The sequence below is a fragment of the Mus pahari genome, chromosome 8, assembly GCF_900095145.1.
Source record: "Mus pahari chromosome 8, PAHARI_EIJ_v1.1, whole genome shotgun sequence".
NCBI lineage: Eukaryota > Metazoa > Chordata > Mammalia > Rodentia > Muridae > Mus > Mus pahari.
Window position 1 is genome coordinate 4,351,944 of NC_034597.1, and position 22,433 is coordinate 4,374,376.

General features: G+C 40.6%; 1 protein-coding gene across 7 annotated transcripts; it reads left to right on the top strand.

Moving 5' to 3' along the window:
* The first annotated feature begins 376 nt into the window (after window positions 1-376).
* C8H3orf14 (chromosome 8 C3orf14 homolog) lies at window positions 377-20,815 on the top strand. Of its 7 annotated transcripts, XR_003844400.1 has the most exons (7): window positions 392-431; window positions 1,571-1,654; window positions 3,450-3,573; window positions 13,113-13,187; window positions 13,982-14,136; window positions 15,241-15,301; window positions 16,664-16,692. XR_003844400.1 is itself a non-coding variant. In XM_021203605.2 (6 exons), the coding sequence occupies exons 2-5, from the start codon at window positions 1,602-1,604 to the stop codon at window positions 15,259-15,261; spliced, it is 273 nt and encodes a 90-aa protein (XP_021059264.1). In that variant the 5' UTR covers window positions 377-431; window positions 1,571-1,601; the 3' UTR covers window positions 15,262-15,301; window positions 16,664-20,815. The 7 variants fall into 7 exon arrangements, 5 of the variants coding, with proteins under 5 accessions (XP_021059264.1, XP_021059261.1, XP_021059259.1 ...); XM_021203605.2 differs by lacking the exon at window positions 13,982-14,136 and having other exon boundaries at window positions 377-431; window positions 16,664-20,815; XR_003844401.1 differs by lacking the exon at window positions 15,241-15,301 and having other exon boundaries at window positions 16,664-16,723.
* The last annotated feature ends 1,618 nt before the right edge of the window (window positions 20,816-22,433 follow it).

Genomic DNA, 22,433 nt, shown 5'->3' on the forward strand with positions numbered 1-22,433 from the left:
TGTGTGCGACCTAGACGCTGCTCTGCAGGCCTGTGATGAACAAACTTAACGACAAGTCTTTGGACAGTCCCCACAACACTCGCTCCCTCCCTCTCTCTCTCTCCCCCTCTCTCCTGGAACATTCCAAGGGACAGATATGTTACAGGGAGGAAGCCGGCTGTACTCCCTAAAGACCTTTTAACAGATGCAGAGACCACTTGTTAAAAGCTTGAGCTATCACCACATTTTCTCCCAGGTTTCTAAGGCCCCTTCTGGGTATCGTGCACAGTCTCATCCTCCCTGAGGTGCTCGAACCCGCGCCAGAGCCGAGCCACACCGCCTCTGGGCCTCGGACTGACGTCAGGAGCGTAAAGTACGCAAAGATGGCTGCCTGGTCACGCCCAGGTCTTGCGCAGGCGTCGTCCACGGCGCGTTCCCGGAAGAGCTCCGAGGTGGGCGCCGTGTGGTCCCAGCCCGTAGCCCCTGAGGCCGGGGCGGGGATGAGGAGGAAGCTAAGGAGGGGAGAGCCCGGTGACAGGAAGGTTTTAAAGAGTTTTCCCGGGACGAGAGGCGGGACTTGGGGTGGCCGTGGGGCGCTTCCCCGCTTCGTGACGCAGAGTTTTTCTTGAGGGGCTCCCGAGGGCGAGGAAGAGAGGCGGCAGGAGTGACTTTCCAGGGGCGCCTGGACGCTGCCCCGGTCGGCTGCAGACCTCGCCGGCAGGAAGGCGAGGAAGCCGGGCGTGAGCTGGGCGGCTGTCCCCAGGGTGGAGCCAGGAGCCAGGCCGGTCCCTGTGCAGTGTGCTGACCCAGCTCAGGCGTCCTGTCGGCGTCCGATCCCGAGCGAGCGGCTCAGGGATGGCGTTTCGTTTCAGAAAGTTTAGGGAAGCCTCCTTCCTGGACCGTCTGTGTCGAATCCGGCTCCCTTCCGTGGGGCACCTTTAGCCTTGTGTGCTCAGCCTAGCGCTTTCAGAGCACTTCATCAGACCACCATCCATACTTGTGCAAGTACCTTTAGCCCAGGGGAGTAGTGAGTGCCTGGTGTCCTGTGCCATGGGAACTCTCCAAAGGAGAGTGCTGACCTGCTAGAATGCGCTGAGAAGACTTAATTGAGATTTTCCCAAGTCACACATGTAAAAATACTTCCCTTTTTTGGAAGGGTCATGGTAGCACTGAGTAATCCTCCACTGAAGGCAAGACCATGAGTTTCCAGTTGGTCCTCAGACCTGTTTGCCTTTCTGTCTATGAGTGTGTGTTGAATTTTTAGGTTTTTTTCTTTCTTTCTTTCTGTTAAAATGTCCATTAGTCTTAGTGCCAGCTGTTTATTTGTTAAAATTCTGTTTAAAATTAGACCTTGAGTGGAGGTAGCAGATAAGAAGGGTCTTGAGTTTACCCGATCCATGGTGTTTTGAGTGAATTTGGCAAATGCAAAAAAAAAAAAATCATTAATAAAAATGTATTTGAGTGCATTCTTTCACATTACACATGAAGTCAGTTTTCTCTTTTGAGAGAATTAATGTATTGTTTCAGTACTAAAACCAAATTGCATAGCTGAACACATGGGGGAAGATAACTAAATGTTTTTCTTATTTAGCAGAAAACTTATAGCCCAGCTTTCATTATAGATGGCTTCCTTGTTTACTCAAGAAATTCACCTTTCTAAAAGACATGAAGAAATGTAAGTTTTTGAAAAAGATACTGCAAATACAGAGTGCATGCTACCTTTATTAGTGAAACATGCACAGGAACACTAAAAATGCGAAAGTATCATTTTCTGACAGGACATTTTATTGTAGATAACTTCATTGTCTCTTAAGAATGAGAGTAAATGGCACAATTAGGTTCTAAACATCCACATATCTATTTATTTTTATATATTAATACCAAAACGTTCCCTCCCTTCACCCTTTCTAAAGTTCAAATTAGATGTTAACAGAAACTTTGTGGTTGCAAGGGTTCTGAGACAGGGTCTCCTGTGACCAAGACTGGTTTTGAACTTTCTTCACAACCAAAACTGATCGTGAACCCCTGGTTTTTCTGCTTCTGTCTCATGGGTGCTTGGAGTAAGAACAGTTACCGCCGTTCTTGGCTCTTTTTTTTTTTTTTTTTAAGTAAAAATTTTAAACCTTTATTAAATACTTTCAATTAAATAATTGTGTGTGTGTGTGTGTGTGTGTGTGTGTGTGTGTGTGTGTGTGTGACTACAGATGGCCAGGCAGCTCAGAAGAGGGTGAGAGGGCACCAGAACCCCTGGAGCTAAGACTTACAGGCAGTTGATTGCTGCTTTATGTGGTTGCTGAGAACTAAACTCAAGTCCTTAAGAAAAGCAACAAGACCCTTAACTTCTGAGCCATCTCTCCAGCTCCAAGCTTGGCTTTCAGTAGACTTCTTGAAATTTCTTATCAGAGCCAGCTTTATGCTCATGGAGTGTGACCTGTATAGTCATGGGCCTTGCACTTGACTTGAATGTTCTAATGCCAACGTCTTTGCTCATTTTGCACTTAATCCAGCATACTGTATAGGGAGCCATGATCTTATAGTTAATATTAATCTTCATCTATTTGTGGGCTCTCAGATTTTCCTATTGTTTAATTAATTACAAGGCTCTAATATGCTATTTTCATAAAAACAAAAACAATACAAATGTTCATTGACCTTTTTAGTTCTATATTCAAGACACCCCTATAAAACAGTTATTTATCATTTATTATTTTATCGAATTATATAGTTTTCTGTATACCATTAATATATTTTTCATTATTCTACATAATTTTCATCCTTTAGGGAACCAAACCAGTTCTAAAAATGAACAAAAAATTTTTCAAGTGTTTTCTATATAGTGAAATGGTTAAAGGACTTACTCGTAGCTTTTTCTCACTCTCCAAACACTGGTTTACCTTGTAAGCATGCATACATACATACTGCCTCTCACTCATATCAAACCATCATCTTTTTCTTGGAAAAAGAGATAAAAAATATTTTTATTGCTTCTTCAAACATATGGAAGTTTAGCACAATTCTAAATGTGTAACATGAGATTCAGGGGTACTGAAGTGTTAAGCAGAAGGTTTCCTATAGCAAGTTATAGCAATGTATATGTGTGGGGAGGTATATATAACTATGTGTACAAGGAGATATGTATTACAGTTTGCATTTTCACCAAAAATTACATATCTTCAACACTCTACAATAATTTCAAAAGACCGCAGTGGCTAAAAACCAGAGGCATATACTTACGGCATTTGGGAAAGTATATGTTAATGAAAACAAAAATAATTTTACCCATATTGACTTAAGACACAGTAAACTATCTATTCTTTTCATGTTCTCATTAGTTGATGTAATGATTGGCTTAAATAACAGGACATTGCTGAGGTGAGATGCAATTAAGAAACAAATGTTTTGTATTGGTCAAGCAATAAAATATTTGTGTTTCAATTTTTCCTCTGCATATAATCTTCACTTTTTTCCAGAGTATCACAAAGATTAATGTTACTTCAGAAAATGAAAAACAAATTTGGAGATGAAAACACAGAAAGGGCATCTCTCCTCCAAGCCACTGAGACTGCTTCTAGAAGAAACCTCCGACTCCTGCAGGTAACTCTCATGACTTGGGTGTAGATGTTTTCCCCTGTCCTAAGGTATTTACATGTGTCTCACAATTTTGACTCACATCATTTCTTTGTTTTTGGTAACTAGCAGAATTAATGAGCCAATGTCTTTTTCAAGCCCATGTTAGTTAGGCAAATAGCATATGGATTCTTGCTTTTTGAAAGTGAAAAAAAGTGAAGTTTACATAAGCTAAATTTTTTCTGTCAACCAAAAAAATTCAATGACGACAGGAAGAATATTAAGGTCACCTTTGTGCAAGAAGCAGCAGAAATCATATCTTTGTTTTTCATACTCTCCCTTTCAAGGAAGAACCGCAAAGACGTGTGTGTGATGTGTTTAGACCCAACTCAAATACTAAAAAGCACAAAAATGTGAACCATTTGATTTTGCCCAACTAATTCCACAGTAAACACACAGAATTCATTGTGTGAGAGCTCATTTCCCAGACTCCTTTGGATGGTTGTGGAATAGGTGGTCAAAGTGTATGACTGCATAGGGCCTCACCATTTGGCCAATGTGCCCATTTGGAATAAAATCATATGTGTAACATTTTTGGCTGCTTGCTATACTGTGCTTCCAGAATTGTGTGGCTTCATCCATAATTAAAACCCTAGAGTTTGCTTCCATTCAAGCTTCCAAGAGATCCTATGACTAAAACATTTGGTAGTAAGACTATATTATTTAAGTTATAAAGCAGTGTTTTCAGTTTTTATTGTTAAATATTTTCATCGATAGGCATGATACAGCTATCTTCTATCCTCACTACAGGATAAAGGGAGAGGAAAATTCAGTTATCTTCTCAGCTTCTGGCAGTTTGATCCACAGTAATTTAAGTCACAGCCATAGTGCTACCAAAGCATTCTATATTGCCATATGTCTTACTTGCCCAATGGTGTTAACAATATTTATTTTTAAATGGAAATATATAGGATACTCTGGAAATTGCTGTGAAAAGTTAGAGAAACTAAATTGGAAGACTTGATTGCTACTACCTGGAGCAAGGAGTGTGCTGTTTGGTTTTCAAGGGCTTTCCTTTTAATGAGCAAGCATCTGACGAGTGCCTGGAGCTGAAAGTAGAGATGACAGAGTAAGGCTCCATCAAAGTCCTTCCTTCAGGGAGGCTACACATTAGAGAGCCTCAGACCTCTCTAAGCTCCTTAAACCAAAGACCGATACTCCAGATGAGCAGATGCTGAGTTACACAGAGTTAAATGGAGACTATGAAGATTAAGACTGAAAATGTACTTGATGGCTATTTTAGGGTATTTTCCACACCTTCCCAAAACATCTTGCATGAATTTACGATTCTGGTGTGATTTCTTTGTTCTGAATATTAGACATAATTAATGAGACAGAACTAGTGTAAAAATATTAGCAGAGACCTCTGAGGTGAAGCTAAACCTCACCTGTATTTAAATAATTGAAATATTCTTCTGGATTCTTAAGTAAAAAAAAAAGTCAAGAGCAAAAAGATGAGTGACCCTATTGATATTATTGGAATTATGAGCTAACTAGCTTGAAAATTCACAAGACACAAAGTTGTGTTTGTTCAGAGACTGTAATGGTTTGAATAAGAAAATGTTCCCCAAAGGTTTACAAGTTTGAACACTTGGTGTCCAGTTAGTGGTGCTGTTTGGGAAGAGTCTATACTCTTCATATACATTTAGGATGTTCAGCTTTGCTGGAGGAAATATCTCGCTGGAAGTGGACTTTTAAAAGGTTATAGCCTCGCCTCACTTCCAGTTTGCATTCCCTGCTTCCTGAATGTAATTGATATGTGATCTCTAAGCTTCCTGCTACAAACACACACACACACACACACACACACACACACACACACACACACTTAAGGAAAATTGACTTTCAACCTTAGATGGTTCAAGAATAGGGAAATAGGCTGGAGAGATGCTCAGTGGTACAGGCGGAGCACGGGCTGCACTTCCAGAGAACCAAATTTGATTCTCAGTTCCCACGCGCTTGCTCGCATCCATCCATAACTCCAGTATGAGGGAATCTGACACCTCTTTTGACCCCAGAGAGTTCTTGTACATACATAGCACACAGCCATACACTCAGAATCACACATATACATATAAGAATTTTTGAAAATGAATAGAGAAACTATTCTTTAATAGAGGTAAGGTTAGAAGCTAAAATAAAAAAGCCATCAACCCAGTCTCCTTATATTTTCTTTTATATTTTATATAAAATTCAATTTTATATAAAGTTCTGTTTGTATAATACATTTTTGTGTGTGTATGTCTGTGTGTAAAGTTCAGTTTTATATTTTATAAAGTTCTATAGATTGGATATAGTAAATGCAGTCCAACTAAGGATCCATGGATATAATCAGGAACATCACAGTATAAAGAAGGGAATGCATTGGCCTCCATAACTGGAAGAAAAGTTTAGTGTGCTGGGATTTCCCAGACTGTCACAGTGAAAAGAAACTGAAAAGACAAAATGCCTGTCTTCATAGTCTCCTACTCAAATATTGAACACTTACTGCATTGCACGCATGGTGATTGTTGCTAGGCATGATCTTTTCCCTGCCTTTGTTTGATACATTTAATTACATATGCACTTTTAAATCCTGTGTTGCTTTCATTTTTAAAAAACTTTCAAAGCTGCATTAATGGTACTACTATAGAAATCACTGTAAAAGTAAGACAAAGAGAATTTGAATCTTGGAGAATTTTGTGTTGAGAGGTATTTTCTGGGGAGATAGGGTGCTAGAGAATAGACCCAGGCCCTTGTGTATGCTATATGCACTCTCCACCAAAGAACTACCTACTTTCCTTTCCCAAGAAAGGTCGTGTGTGTGTGTGTGTGTGTGTGTGTGTGTGTGTGTGTGTGTGTGTGTAGGACGGGTCTGCGAAAGTGGATTAAACCCTAAGCAAGCGTTCCACTGCTGGACTATATCCTCAGACCTTATTTTACTTTTGATTTATATATTGGGGAAGAGGGTACCACAGAGTTTTGTGAGGGTCAGAGGATAATTTGTGGAAGAGAGTTCTTTGTGCTCCATGTGGGTTCTAGAGATTGACTCAGGGTTTCAGCTGAAACCTATCCTCAAGCACACTTATCCATGAGCCATCCCACAGCCAATCCTACAGCCAATCGTAAAGCATACTTACCCATGAGCAATCCCATGAGCCTGCTTTTCCTTCTGAAAAAAAAGGTCTGAGTTTCCCAGACTGCTCTTTAGCTTACTTGGTTGCCTCGATAGGAAAAGAATGTACAAACAATAATCCTCCTGCCTCGGTCACCTGAGAAGCTGTGATTACAGGCCTGTGCCACAAGGCATAGCTTAAGGGGAAGACATTAAATAGTACATCTATTACATTAACTGAAAGGTTAAAAATTATTTTTAACAATAAATGTTTCTCAAAGGTTTGGAAATAGATAAAAGTGAACGTGAGCTGCCTTCGCTCGTTCTCACAGAGATGACTCCTACTTACCTACAATCGCTCATCACAGAGGTAGTTAGACATAGCTTCTGATCCTAACAAAATTTGCTGTGAATGTGATAATGTGTCTGTGAATCATTTGTGAAAGACAAGCTAGTATGAATAGGTAAGATGAAAACAGAAGTGAGGCAGGTGGAAGGGGACCAGCAAGAGGGAAGAGAGGGAGTGCAGAGGAAAGAGATGGGTACAAACAGAATGTAGGGACACTCGCACACATGTGGAAATGCCCTAACAACATCCATTAGTTTGTATGTTACTTTAAAATGATTTTTCAAAGCAGTATCAAATGCAGGATTTTTTTTAAAGAAGACATAAGGAAAAGACTAACCCCATGAAATATTTGACATCTTAGTTAATTAATTGAATCTGAAGCAAGACAATTCTGAGTCAAATTTCAGTCAATAATTGCCATGAAAAGATCATGCACTTAAAAAAAATGCAGGCTGAGTGACTTTTCCCCATTAGTATCAAATAGAATATCAGCCTTAAAAAACAATCTTCATGGTTGTGCAGTTAGAAGAGAGAGAGGAGCGGGGCATGGTGGTGCACGCCTTTAATCCCAGCACTTGGGAGGCAGAGGCAGAGGCAGGTGGATTTCTGAGTTCGAGGCCAGCCTGGTCTACAGAGTGAGTTCCAGGACAGCCAGGGCTACACAGAGAAACCCTGTCTCGAAAAACAAAAACAAAAACAAAAACAAAAAAAAAAAGAAGAAGAAGAAGAAGAAGAGAGGATTATTTTGTTCATATTAGTAATTCTGTGTTATAAAATGTAATCTCTCCTTGCTCCCCTCCCAGAAAACTCAGCCCCACACAGCAAGACCTTTCTATCTCACAGAGAAGTTGTACAAACCCTGCAGGCAAAGATATGCTAGGAAAACAGCATTACCATGAGGAATAGAATGGGCCTCTACTCAGATCAGCCTGGAAGCAGTCATGGAGCAGGTAGTGGTTGAGCAGGAACTTAGCAAACTGTGGCCTGGATGGCCAATGACAGGTACAAACTGCTTTTACCAAAGACAAAAGAAACAGCTGAACATACATGCACAAGGCCTGGGCTGGAGCCCCAGAGCCGTAAAATCCAACATGAGAGTAAGTTAATTTTTGAAGTAATTATAAAATATTGTAAGTGTTTGCTTTATAAATATTTTTTCTCTCTTGCCTTCAAATTTTGGATTGTATTTTATACCTAAGTACATTGTAACTAACAACTGCCACACTTCAAGTCCTGGTAGGTTAGGTTACTGGGTAAGAGTATTAAGAATGGAAACCGAGGAAGACCACAACGTTTGAGTTTGATGTTTGGGGCAAGAGCACATCACTGTCTAGAAATATTGTAAAGGCTGTAGGCACCAGCAGGGGCTTGGTATAAGTTCACATCAGTGAAGCAAGTTTAGGCTAGCCTAATGTAACACAGCAATACTCAAGTTTAGAAAGGAAAAAAAAAAACAGTCAAACTTGTGTTCCAGTTATTTTATTCCTTCTTATTTGACTTGATTTTTATTTGTTTAAAGAGAATCTTCTCTATGTCGGTTACTGTGTTATGTGTAGTTTATGTCAGAAACAGTACACTGAATGCTTGATTCCTTTTGTAAATTTAGTTGTTTTTGTTTTTCAGGACTAGGTATCAAATCTAAGCCCTTGTCCACGTTAGGCAACTACTAAGCCACAATCCCTGCCCTGTGTTTAGTTATTTCATAAAGGTTTGCTTTTAGTTATGTGTTATGCGCGTTGATTTATCTGACGCTGCTTTATCTGAGATTTGCAGTGTTTCAGCCCTTTGTGACTTTTTATTCCTGATGCTGGGGTTAGGCCGTTATTACCAAATGGAAGGCTCTCCAAGTCAGCCGCGACCATACAGTTACAGCCTCTGAGAGTTTCCTTTCTTTCTGACCTGATGGGTTCTCGCAGGCTCCCCGTATCTGCCAGCCAGGCTTGGAATTGGTCACTGCTTCAAGGAGCTCTGGCTCCTTTTGGCAGGAAATATATTTAGAGCTCTCAATCTGGGCACTGGGACTATTTATTGCAACTTCTTTGATTTTCCTTTTTGAGATAAGATACAACAAGAACTCCTATCAGTAATTCCAATTCAGTTAAAGTATTACAAGGTTTTTAACTTAAAACTATTGATTTTTGTGCCCCTAATTCCCCACCCCTTATACCAGAAACCTCAGTTCTGAATTGAGTGTGATAGCTTACACCTGTAACCTTGAGAGGTGAAGTAGGACAGCTGTGAGTTTGAGACAAGCCTGAGCCACAGATTGAAACCTTGTTTGAAAGACAAACCCAAATGTTTGGTCCTCAAAGAGCTCCCCAACATCACATACCTGTATGCAGTCATCTCCCTAATTTGTGGGGCTTATGCTCCAAGATGTCCTACCAGACATCTGGAACCATGGAGAATGCCACATCCTATGTACAATGTTCACTTATATTTGCACACTTGTAATGAGGCTTAATGTATAAATAAGGCACAGAAAAGAATCAGCAACAATAAAGTATGATGGTTATATTCTAATAAAAACTGGGTGGATGTGGTTTCAGAGGGCTGTATTGTTCTCCCCATTCCTGTGCCTCAGTGATGGCATGAAAGTGAGGCAAGTGACCACATACTTGTCAACCACACAAGGGTCACTTAGACAAAAGCCCTGTCATACTTGAAAGACAGATGGAACAACCCAGACAACTGCCAAGTGACCAATGTAGCATATTGACATACTATGTATGTAACTGACAGAGATGGTATGCAACCCAAGGTGTGAACACAGGGGAAGTCATGATATTTCACTATGCCACTCAGAATGATGCACAATTAACTTATCAGTTACTTTTTCTGCTGTCCATGATACCAAGGCCCACATATGCTGTGTGCTAGCACCTACCATACTACTGAGATGCACCCCTGGTCCCCAATTGTCAATTTGCTATCTGTAGTCCTCTGTCAACCGTGAAATCTGAAACTGGACATCAAAACTAAGGCTAAGGACAGTTGCTGCAGTGACTGTGCTGTGATACAGGCATCACCACTGCCACCATTGTGAGCACTGGAAGTACTTTGTAGTAGGACACTGTTTCTAGGGCTTGTCCTACCAGGGAAATTCAGTCAATACTGTGTTAAAAGACCTGCTAATGGTTGTGCCACCACCAAGACAGTACATCTGTTTCACTTGGTTGCCAACTTCTGATGTTTGCTTTTTCATGTTCTTTAACTGCTCAGTCTTTTTTCTTTTTAATTAATTAATTAATTCCACATCCTGCAGTTTCTTCTACCTCCCGTCCTCCCAGTCCTCTCCCCTCCCCCACCACACCCATTCCTGGTCTGCCTCTCCTCAGAAAGGGTGAGGCCTCCATGAATATCAAACAGCCCTGTCATATCAAGTGGCAGACCTGTAAGACAGAGTGACAGTTCATAGGCAAGTAAGTCCAGCTTGCACCTGCTCTCTGCTCTGGACGTTTCCTTGCTCATCTTCAGCACCATTTTTTTTTCCTTTTTTAACTTTCTGAGTTTGCTCAAGAAACTTTGCAATTGTGGTTATCCATTCAGTGACTATTTAAATGCATATAAAAGAGACATGTATACCATGAATACAGTTGTCATGGGGGGGGGTTGTGTAGAAATATCAAGATATAACTTCTTATACAATGTGCTCATCAAACTGTGGTCTTTTTGTTTATTTGTTTTACTCCAGTCAGGCAAAGGAAGCCACATTTCACCCTGTTTACCTGGGCATCCATTGTTTCTGAGTCTGAGGTGCGTGAGGATAGGTTTCAAGTGGTTGTTTAACCAACAAGTCGATCCTAGGACAATTATGAAATAAAACAAAATATTCTCTTGGCATGTTTCAAAGCAGATACTCGGTGAGCGCTTGAATGAACGAATCAGTCATAGGACTGTGGCGCTGGGAGTGAAGTGAACACAATGGAAGGCATCTGGAGAGGACAGTCTAGAGAGCTGTGTGGCCATGCCAGCCAGGGGTAGGTGGCACGAAGACGAGTGCCACAGAAGCACCCGGCTGTCAGACGCCAGCCCCAAGCAGCCCACTCAACCCAGTAGATCCGTGAAAGGCAAGGTGGAAGTCTAGCCCTTCGCTACAATAGTGCTGGAAGCTGGTGAGAGGCAGTCACGAGAGAAGAGAGTAAACATGGGAAGACAGACATCACACAGCTTAAGAAAAAGATGGCCTAATTGGCCATCATTGGGAAGAGAGACCCCTTGGTCTTGCAAACTTTATTTGCCCCAGTACAGGGGGATGCCAGTGCCAAGAAGTGGGAGTGGGTGGGTAGGGGAGCAGGGACAGGGGGGAGGGTATAGGGAACTTTCGGGATAGCATTTGAAATGTAAATAAAGAAAATATCTAATTAAAAAAAACACTCAAAAAAGAAAGAAAAGAAAGAAAGAAAGCCATGCTTAGAAGTAAAGGAAGAAACCAACCCAGCTGCAGAGGAGCAGTCACCTAAGTTCTAAGTTCAGGGATGCAGTGATGTGGGTAGACGCTGTATCTGCCTCCGCTGGGATCTGTTTGTGCATCTACTTTGCTGTGAAATATGAGGTGTCAGTATTTTCTGTCTTCAGGATAAGACCAGAGCCAAGTGTCACCCAGATCTGCCCCCTGACAGCAACAGTGAAGCTGTTCTCAGAGTCCTGTCAGATCTGAGGCCACAGTTATTCTGTGTTTTGTTTGTAAGATTACCAACAATAAATTATTACTTTTATAAACCTTGTAAAATCTCAATAAAACAGTCACAGAATAGTCATACCTCTGCATCTGTCATGTCATCAGCATGTATCTTTAACATGCATCCTAGCTGTAAACTTCTGGTAGGGGACAGACATGCTAACATCAGTTTTTATATCCCTGAATTGTGTATTTTTCCTTCAAATCACCTTCCCCTAGACAGCAGGTGCATTAATGGTTGTGCAACTTTGGGGAGTCCCTTTAGGGAATTTCCTGTTTTTCCTTTTTACATTTCACACCCATCCCTTACTCCCGCCGCTACCATCTGCTATCTTTTTTCTCCTGTTCAGCATTGGCTTCTTCACACCCCACTCCCACGCCCTCTTCATTTCTCGCCGTCTGTCCAACAGCCCTCTACTTAGATTGCTCCAATGCGTGTGCATGGATCAAGAGAACTCTGTGCTAGCAATACACTAAGCTCAGAGGAGACACAGAATGTGCCAAGCCTTGCACCCAGACCTCTGTGAACTTAACATAGCAAGTGTGCTCTAGACAGCAGTGCTGCTGGTGTGGGGAGCCTTTCTTAGCCAGACTCAAATGTTTCTGTAACAACATGGAGAGCCCCACATTTCTTTGCATGTGTTTAAGGTGTGTAGGGAAGGAAAAATTATACCAGGTTAAGCTTAATTACGCTGCTGTTTTTATAACTATAGAAGAAAATATGCTCATCTTGAAATTGAACTCCAAATTTAAGTGTGGTTCTTGAACGCCATCCACTAAGTAGTGTACTGCCTAACAATGACACTTTCTATAGGTAAATACCAATTAAGTAGTGTTCTGCTTAGCAGTGAGACTTCCCATTTAAATTACCATGAAAATCAAGTCTTAAAGACCTGTAGGTGCTTTTACCACATAGCCTGAGGGCTGCACATGGCCAAGGCTAGCCATTATACAGCCAAAGGCAGAATTGCAAACTTTTACTTGAACCATTATAAAATGGGAAGGATTGTAACTTGATCATGTAGCTCTCAAACATGACCTTGGTAGATGTTTCAAAATGTCAAAAGGTGTAATAGAATATTTTTTTAAAGCTCCTGTTACAAAGTAGCAAGATAATTCATTAAGGAGCCATAACTCTGTGAAATATTTACAGAAGTACCACCATGTTCCCATGTTAAGTGAAAAACCCTGCATTTGCAGTGAAGTGGGTTACTTGATTTATAATAAAGGTCCCTACCTCTGTGTCCTCCATTACAGCATGAACTTACTGAATCCAAAAAAGGGCAGAGGTGAGACTTGGGAGTCCAGATACTGGGGGTGTAGGTGCCACTTACATTAGATATCAGTACACTTCAGTTTTAAAATGCTGGTGTCTGTTACAGGACATCGATGCTGCAGAGACGGCTTTTCAGGCCAAGCGTATCCCACACCCACAGCCTTCGATACTTTCTCTTGAGGTAAGACCCTAAGTTAACTCTAACACGAATAACAACTGTAAGTTCCCTGCAAGTTAAACAAGGGCTTCCCAGCTGTATTGCCCAGGTTTTAGTCAATAAAATAAGTAATAAAGGATTGGTTAGTATTTTTATGTCCACAGTACAATGTTTTATATGTCATTAGCAATTAAGGGATATCTTGATGAAAAAATTATCTAATCAGAATTGACAATTTTTAAAAATCTACACCCAGTTTGTGTTTATGAGTGCATGTGTGCAGCACATATTCATGTACAAGTGCCATGCATGCACACATGCTATGGTACATATGTGGTAGTCAGAAGGTAGCCTGCAATAGTTGTTTCTCTTCTCCCATCAAGTGGATTCTGGGACTCAAATTCAGATAATCAGGCTCAGTGGCAAGTGTCTTAACCTGCCTGCCATCCTAGTTCTGTGATGGAATACAGATCATATCTACCTCTATCCCCCTACGTCCCTCCCCCTTTAATAACCTATTAAGTCCAGTTAGAGCTGCCCTACGTGCGTGGATGTGAGGGATTCACTGGAGCATGGCAAACCTACCAGTTACCACCTCAACAAAGAGTGAGTCTCCGTCCCCCAGCAGTTACCCACTGCCAATAGCTCTTCATCTGCCCCCCTCTGCTGGGGTTCTGGCTGCCGTGATCCTGTGTAGGTAACCACAGCAGCTGTGTGCTCATGACTGTGAGAGCCATGCCATGTCCAGAAGACAGCATTTCAAGCACTCATCACCACCCTCTGACTTTCACATTCTTTTGGCCTCCTCTTCTAAATAGAATTGCCCTGCAGAGGTGGACAATGTCAATGACATGAGCTTTGAAATGAAAACTGGATGCTTCCTATGAGTTATTGGTCCAGAAGCCTGCAGTCTCCAATACAACCAAGCCTATTGCTATTGCCATCATACTTGGTTCCCTACCCTGAGTGCATGGTAAGATGCTACTGCTGAAGACACCATACACTGGGCTTCTAGATATGGAAAAGTGAATTTCACACTGACAGGAAACTTCCTCCCTGCTGCCTAGGTTTCACAGTATCAGGAGATGCTATGTAGGCTGCTGGAAGAGAAAAGACATCAGTGGTCTTACATAGTACTGAACCCTATGTGCTCTACTACCAGGCTGCCAGGCAAGACATGCCCCCTGCTATAATAATGTTACAACTGTTAATGGGGTAACTAACTGCTTTCTCATTAGATTTCAGACCTGCTTCACAGGGTGGAATTTCTTGTTTGATACTGGAATCTTGATCAAAATTCCGTGGCTATGGAGGCCATAGGCCCTAGAATATTGTTATTTTCCTAAATGGGCATGCTGTCAAAACTGCCTTCCAAATATACCCTATACCCACAGACCTTTACTGCTGTCAGCCTCAGTCAGAGAAACTTCTTTCTGTAATGGGCAGCAGTCAGTGCAGCTGCAGAACTAATTGGTCACAGTGTTGAGGAGAGACTCGGTGCTCATCCTGATTGGGACATCAATGTTCACCAAGGCTCAGGGAACGAAGAGCATAAATGTTATACAAATCTTGTCTTGTCACACTGAAGTAACTGTCCTAATGAACCAGGACAATAGGCTGTGACTCTTCACATTGACATGGTGCCCAATCAAGGAGTGCTTGTTGGAAATGTAAGGAGGATCAGTACTAGTATTCCTAGACCAGGCTGTGGCCAAAGCCATTCAGATGCGAACCACCAGTTACTGGTAGAAGGCTGAGACAGGGGACTGCTGTAAGTCTACATATGGAAGATAAAAGAAAGGAGAAAAAATGTCTACCTCCTTGCTTATCACCCAATACAAACAACTTCATTAGTCAGATTTCAGAAGCAGATTGGAAGAAGATTGGCAAAAGTGAGCCATACTTGGTATTTGGATGTGTTTGTGTGGATGGGAATTTACTACATGGAAAATAGTTTCATTTTCTACTTGTAATGAACTTTCTCAGATGTCATTTTTCTTTTTGCCCAGTCGGGGATAAGAATAGATTCAAAGGTCTAAGGCTGAGACTCTGCCCCTCAATTTTCTGTGTCATTTAGGGTAACAAGAAGAAGCAGTGATCAAATGCGGAAAAATCTCTGGCTCAAAGTTGTGCATTGGGTATGTCCTCCTTTGTTGAATTCACCAATGCCTTATTTTTGCAAATACAGGGCCCACACAATAGTGGTGAATTCAGCCGTGAATGGCACAGAACCCGCCTCCCCCATCTCTGGCCTTGGATAGTATTCTGAGCTACTCTGGCACAGCAGGGTAACCTTTATCTTAAGTATGTCAAGCTGTTTCTCAGACCACATGCACAGATGTATAGATATTTAGAATCTCTCACGCCATCTTCAAACATCAGAACCACTGTACCTTTGTCATGCTCAGAATGAAAACGTATGTGTTCCTCGTGCTATCTGACTCAATGCTGAATTATCCTCCCCCAAATACTGATTATGTTCATCCAATAGAAAATGCCATCCCATGACGCAAACTTTGGCGCCCCAAGCCCTCCTTCACACAGTGCAGCACTACACAGCCTGTAGACCACAAAAGTCAGACATATACAGCATCTCAATTTGCAAGCAGTTCCCATCAAAATGGGTACAATACATTATTTTCTCATTGTAAAAATCTAAAGAGCTGGAGAGCTGACTCAGCAGGAAAGAGCACTTGCTGATTAAGACCTGAATTTGGATCCCAGCACCCACTTAAAGAGCCAGGCATGGCCCAAATGCCTTAACCCCAGCACTGTGGAGCAAAACACAGGAGGACTACTATTGCCAGACTGACTCCAGGATCAAAGGCACTGTCTCAAAGGAGTAAGACAGAGCATGGTAGACGGGACTTTGCAGTATCCCAGTTTCCATGGACAAGTGTGCACACACATGTGCGCATCCACCACACATGGACACTATATTTGTATGCAAGCACATAAATGTAAGAAAAACGACAAGTTGTCATGTCAAGTGTTCTTTTAAAAGACTTGTGGATATATAACACCCCATACACCTTGAGGAGCCAACTTACATTTTTGATCTTAGGTGTAAATCATATTCTCTCCTGTTAATTCTAAGGAAATTGCTTATGTATAATCTTTTATGATCATTTCACTATGGATAACGCCAGTTATGGAATGTAGAATTGTAAACAAAAACATTTAATAACAGGAACCATAAATGACAGTACTGATAATAATCACAAGGCTGGCCACAAGGGGGCGTGTAAAATCAAAATAAAATTTAAAACCTTAATTCTGCCAGGCTCTGGTTTGCTGAGAAATTTGAAAATTAACTCGAGTAAGTAGCCAGTTCTTTCCCCCAAAATTAACATAAAATATACTAAAGAGAAAATGAACTCTACATGTATCTGAGAGAGTGTGTACACTTGCGCACATACACACTGAAGATAGTAAACATTTAGACTATTGTGAAGAACCAAATTCAACAGTTTGATATGCTTTCTTACTTTGTTTTTCAGACTCGTTACTGGGCATCAGTAGAAGAACATATCCCCAAATGGGAACCATTTCTTTTAGGACGAGCACCGTATCCAACTGGTGCTGAAAATCAAAATGAGATACCGTTCGTTCAAAATGAGGCAAAGTCATAACTTATTCATATGCTCTTAAAAAAAAAAAACAATTTGATAAGACTATGTAAGTCATGGCAGGGTCTTAGGGAAGAAGTTTCATTTTGTTATTGTTTTCTATTGTTTCGTTGTTTCCTCAGCAGCAACATCAGTTTGAGAGTCCTCTGGAAGGTCTCAGGTTAGACCCTGCACAGTCATAGCCTTGCCAAGAAAAGTGTAAAAATTAATGCTAAGACATAATGTTTGTTAAATATGGTATTAAACCAGTGTTATGTGTGCTTACAACCCACACCCTCGTTCCCAACTAAACAGGTTGGCTGCAGGTGTCCTACAGTTGCAGGTTTTCATCATTCACTATGGGAACAGGGGCAGGCTGCTGGCTTCCTTACGTCAAAGTCTCCACGCTCAGCTGCTCTTGTTCAATACTAGTTATCAGAAAATAGATTCCTGGGGTTTTGTGCTTCAGACAGACTCCTCCAAGTCCTTAACTCTAAAGCATTCAATATGTGGCCAGTTTGGGACAGCTCGGGTGGTTTTGAAAAAAATCTGTGAGAGCCGGGAATGACTACAGGATTCTGACAGGCTTGTTTGAAGATTGCCAACCCTGTGAAAACAAACACCCTCCCTAAATGTCACCTTTCAACTCACCCTGCCCTCCTTTCTATTATTATCTCCAAAACTTAAGACGAAAACCCAGAAAGCTGTGGGTCACAGCCCTCTGCAGAGTCTCCAGTTCCTTCCTGGCTGCCGAGCACTGGGGAAAACAGAGTGGGCTTTCCTAGCTGTGGAGACAGCTTCTAGTGTGGAGCCTGCACTGTTCCACAGAGGGGTATTCTGAATCACAAATGTGGTTTTGCTGTGGTAAAGGTTCTTCATTTGTTTTTTTGTTTTCGTTTTTTATTGCCTTTAAGATAAAAATCTCACTCTATAGACTAACCTGGCCTTGAAGTCACAGCCATTCTCCTGTTTTAGCCTCTGATAACTGGGATTACAGGTATGAGCCCCGATATTTAGGTCATTTGTATTTTTAAAAGAAGACAACAGAATAAGTTAAAATGCATATATGCCCTAACTGCAACAAAAAACTAGTAAATCGTCCATTGTGTAACACGTTCTTGTTCACTGCCATCTTGGAAATGTCCTGTTGAGTGGGTGTTGGTGTGGGTAACAATAACATTGTTTTCATAATAAGTGCTGGCAGATTAGCACACTTCTCTGCAGTGTTAACAGTTGTAATTAAGGAATAAACAGCACAAGGTGTCAGTCCGATGACAATTTCATCTATAGTGTCACAATACAAAATGTCACAAAATATTAGAGCTGTTACATAGCTATAAAAAGTATCGGCTTAAGAGCTGAAGACATCTTTAAGAGAGGAGACAGAGAGAGGAGGAAATGGAACACTGACTTAGCGGCCAGAACAATTTTATACATTCTCAAGACTGTCATGAAAACAAATTGATAATTTTTTTCTGTTACATTACAGTTTGGGCTCCAGCCATCCAGTTGATTTAGCAGGAAAATGCAGGTTTCTTAGCAGCTCCAAATCAGTAAACAGATTTAGAAGTAGAAAGGAACATGAGGAAGGTTTTTTTTTTTTTTTTTTTTTTTTTTAAATCTAGTCTCCCAGCATATGCACATAAAAAGGTGAATGAAGCAACGTGAAACGTATTTCTCTTTAGTCAAGTGAAAAAGGCTAAACATTTGTTAGCTGGTAAAATATTGTGTCAAGTAAGCCGGAACATTCCAAAATTAAACAGTGGTTGATATGTTAACGTCCTCAAATATTTGAGTGCACACTTCCTTTGAGATCTGTAAATTAAATCACCAGTAGGTTGAATTAAAATACAAATTGAATGGCAATGTAACCTCTCAGAAGAGGCTCTGTGTTTTCTTTCCCCCCTACACTGATTGACGTGCTAGCTTGGTTTGGGCATTTTTAAAAGTATAATCTAATAAAGCTTACACAATTTTGGGCAAAGAGAAGGTGTTTAAAGGCTGCAGCTGAGCCATTTCTCCATTTTGGTTAATAATTCACAAATTCCCACAGATGACTTTATTCTTGGCCCCTGCCGAGACTGCCCCACCCCATCCTGTCTTGTAGACTGTGACAGATTGCACCACATGGTGCCTGTTAAAAAAAAAATCCCATGGGCTCTGGATATCCCATTAAAGGGCTTTATATTTTTGTGGGCAAATTAGCTTAACATAGGAATTTTCAAACATTGTTTAATGGAAGGAAGGAAGGAAGGAAGGAAGGAAGGAAGGAAGGAAGGAAGGAAGGAAGGGATGCTACAAACAAAGTATATCTTTTCCTACTATTAGGAAGCATAAGGAAACAAGAAACACCTACTCATACCTTTTTCCTCCAAATCAATATTTTTAAATTTTTATTATTTTTAGTTATGTGTATGTTGTAGGGATACACACATGCAGGTGCCAAATAGGTCAGAGGCATTCGAGCTAAGCACTTGTGAGCTGCCCAGTGTGGGTGCTGGGAACAGAACTCTGGGCGTCTGCAAGAACAGTGGACCTCTGAGCTGCTGAGCTATATCTCAGTCAACCCAATCAGTATCTTAATCAGAATATAATTCTCCGTGAACATGGCATAATGGATTTGGGTGTTTGTTTGTTTTTAAAGAATATATAGAATTTGAAGGGAAACTGTTGATCTTCATTTTGGGGTTTTTTTTTTTGTTTTTGTTTTTAAGATCAAAGATTTTCCTCCAAAGTCTTTCTGGGCTTGTTTAAAGCATAAATATTCAGAGCTCACCTTCTACTGGAACATTTCTAGTTATGAAGCTATCAAACTGTAAAATACCAAAATCAGAGACTGTAGTTTTCCTCATATTTAAAAAAACAAAACAAAAAAGACAAAAACAAAAACAAACAAACAAAAAAAAAACAATGGAGCTAGCTCCATGGCCCGGCAGCTTTCCTCTTGTATCAGACCTGGTTTGGCTCCCCAGCATCACACAGTAGTTCACTACTCTCTAGGATTCACATTTCAGGGGCTCCACAGGCACCAGCCATGCATGTGGTGCACATGCCTTTGTGGAGGCAAAACACCCATACACAAAAAATTAATAAATGTGGAAGAAAACTCAGGGATTATAAATACCAAGGGAAAAGCTGCATCTCTGAGTCCTCTGTAAGAGAGCAGTGGATGGAGGCAGAAACTCACAAGCAGTCCTGCCCCTGCCTCAGGCCACAGTGCTTCAGTTTGTCAGCTTATGGAGCTGCAGCTTAACTTTGCTTCCAATATTGGCATCTACCTCTTCTTCTGACCCATTAGAATAAATGAAGTGAGCATGGGAGGATATTTATATTTGGAAAAAATTTAAACTTCTATTTTATCACTTCTCGTGTGACTAGAGCTGTGTGTTTATAAAGTTATCAACTTCAGAAGAAAGGACCAAACTTGAAAATCTGTGTGACACATATTCCCATACATAAAACTTAACATAGAAGACCACGAGGGTGGCTTCTTTACACACCAGACTCTCGTTTCCCTCACTGCTACCTTAACTTACTCCAGGCCAATTCATATCATTGTCTTCTCAAAGAAGTCTTTTACTTAAAACCATGTTTGTAGCCGACCCTACTGATTTCTCCTACTTTTGAAGAATTGCCCAAACCAAGCAGTTTCTAAACACTTTCTAGTAGTTACCTGTACATCTTTAATTGGATGGAGATAGCTAAGAGTTACAGGCCTCCAGAGAAGGTAATAACCCGGCAGTGTCAACAAGAGTGGAAGAAACCAAGGAAACAGAAGAAGGGAAACACTTTTTGAGAAAGCTTCAGGCTTGGCTCCACCCTACCCCTCTGTGTATTATTTGTTTTCCTTGTAGTTTAGAAGTTAATTTGTCTACATAGGAAATTTAATTCCTCATTGCTAATAAAGAGTTTTTGAGACAAACCTGCAGACGTGTCAACCTCTGGCGATTCTGAGGAGGATTGATGTGGGAATGTGACAGCTGGCTTTGTGAACACCCTGTCTAATGGAACTGAATTATATATCCTTACCAAAATCCAAGAAAAGGAAAACAGCTCAAAGCCAGAGGCTAAGAATACTTCCGGACGTCATCTAACCATAGACTTCAGTTTCCTGCTTCCTCTTAAGTTACAATGATGAGAGGCTCTTGCAGTTCTGAAAACTCAAACTCGCCTATCAGACAAAGGCAGACGTGGAGCTTCTGTGAAGGTATTAATAGCATATAGCTTAACTGCAGTGAAAATCAACTGTGGTTCTGAGAGAAAACCCTAAACTACACCTCTTAGGAAGCAGCAACTTAACGCTTCGGTTTTAGGAGAGCAATTATTTAACCTCTACTTTTAGGTTCAATGTTTTTCATTGTTCTTTGTTTGCTCTTGGTTTTCAATGTAGAAAATTTCCTGATATTCTACACAATACAGCTTTAGAAAAAATACAGCCAATGGGAAGTTAAAAATAAGATTCCATTTATGTCTTTCGCTTAGCATATCACTATTTTATCTCTTCTCCCAATGCCATGTAATTATTTTTCATACCTGTTTCCATATATTTAGAAAGTCTGTAACACATTTTTGTACTGGAATGCTCTATCTCAGGCAACAAACTACAAAGATGGGAAAAAAGCCAGATCTAGAGGCTTTAAAATGCTGGCTTTATTTGTAACAACCAAATGCACCTAAGCAGAGTTCATGCCTTCTAGAACTGAATATAGGCAGGTATTGCTCAACACAGTCTCAGTGGACAACGGACCACAACCATGATGATAATCCCTTAGCTATCTCATGTTTACTACTCCTTATTGTTTCATTTGCTCATGGGCAAGATTAGCCCTGTCTTATTTTTTTGGTTGTGGTCATAGGCTACACTACACATGTACCACATAGCATGGAGGGTAGGAGACTAGATGTGTGCACTTCCCAATCTTCACACAACTAAACAATCTAACACAGGGCCATCACTGAGCAATGTATAAGTGATCCTGCTTTTTAAAGCCCGGTGTTATGGATATGCCTTAAAACTCCTTCAAAATCTCTTGTCCCAGCTCTGCAGCTTCTTGGCAAGCTGAGTTAGAGCCACAGTGTAGCTACAATGCTGAGGATGCTAACCTCAGCTCTGCCCATCCCAGAACCTGCTCTTATGTGGATTCTGAGCACTGGAAATAAATCTAGTGCATCTGATTTTCAACTATTATTTTAAGTATTATTAGTGCAAATTGGTTATATAAATCTACTTTTTCTGCTAAATTTTATGAAACCACTACTAATGAAGAAAAGCTGGCGTTTGATGCACATCTGCTACAAGTATGAAATACACATTGAATTTCAAAAGCAATATAAACATGATATCGTGGCTAATTAATTTTTGTACTGATTGCATATTGAAATATTTCTAATGGAACAAATAATATAATTACTTTTACCTTCAAAAACCTTTTTTTCAAGTATCTACTAGAAAATTCAAGTGTTTATATATCTCACTGAACATTAAACTAGACCTTTCCTAAGTGCTTTTACAATTCTGAATTTATAACTTGGTAATTATTAAACCACTTTATTATACAATTATAAAGCCAATAATTGATAAATTTGGGGGAAAACAACAAATATTTGAGATTTTCAATGTTCACTTCCAAAAGATTGGACAGGAAGAAATGTGAGTGCCTAA

Excerpts from the sequence above, each read along its gene's own strand:
- C8H3orf14 (XM_021203602.1), top strand. The coding sequence starts at position 1,602 with ATGGCTTCCTTGTTTACTCAAGAAATTCACCTTTCTAAAAGACATGAA. Across the intron at positions 1,655-3,449 it reads TCTAAAAGACATGAAGAAAT|AGTATCACAAAGATTAATGT; the intron begins GTAAGTTTTTGA and ends ACTTTTTTCCAG. Across the intron at positions 13,188-16,663 it reads CTTCGATACTTTCTCTTGAG|ACTCGTTACTGGGCATCAGT; the intron begins GTAAGACCCTAA and ends TTTGTTTTTCAG.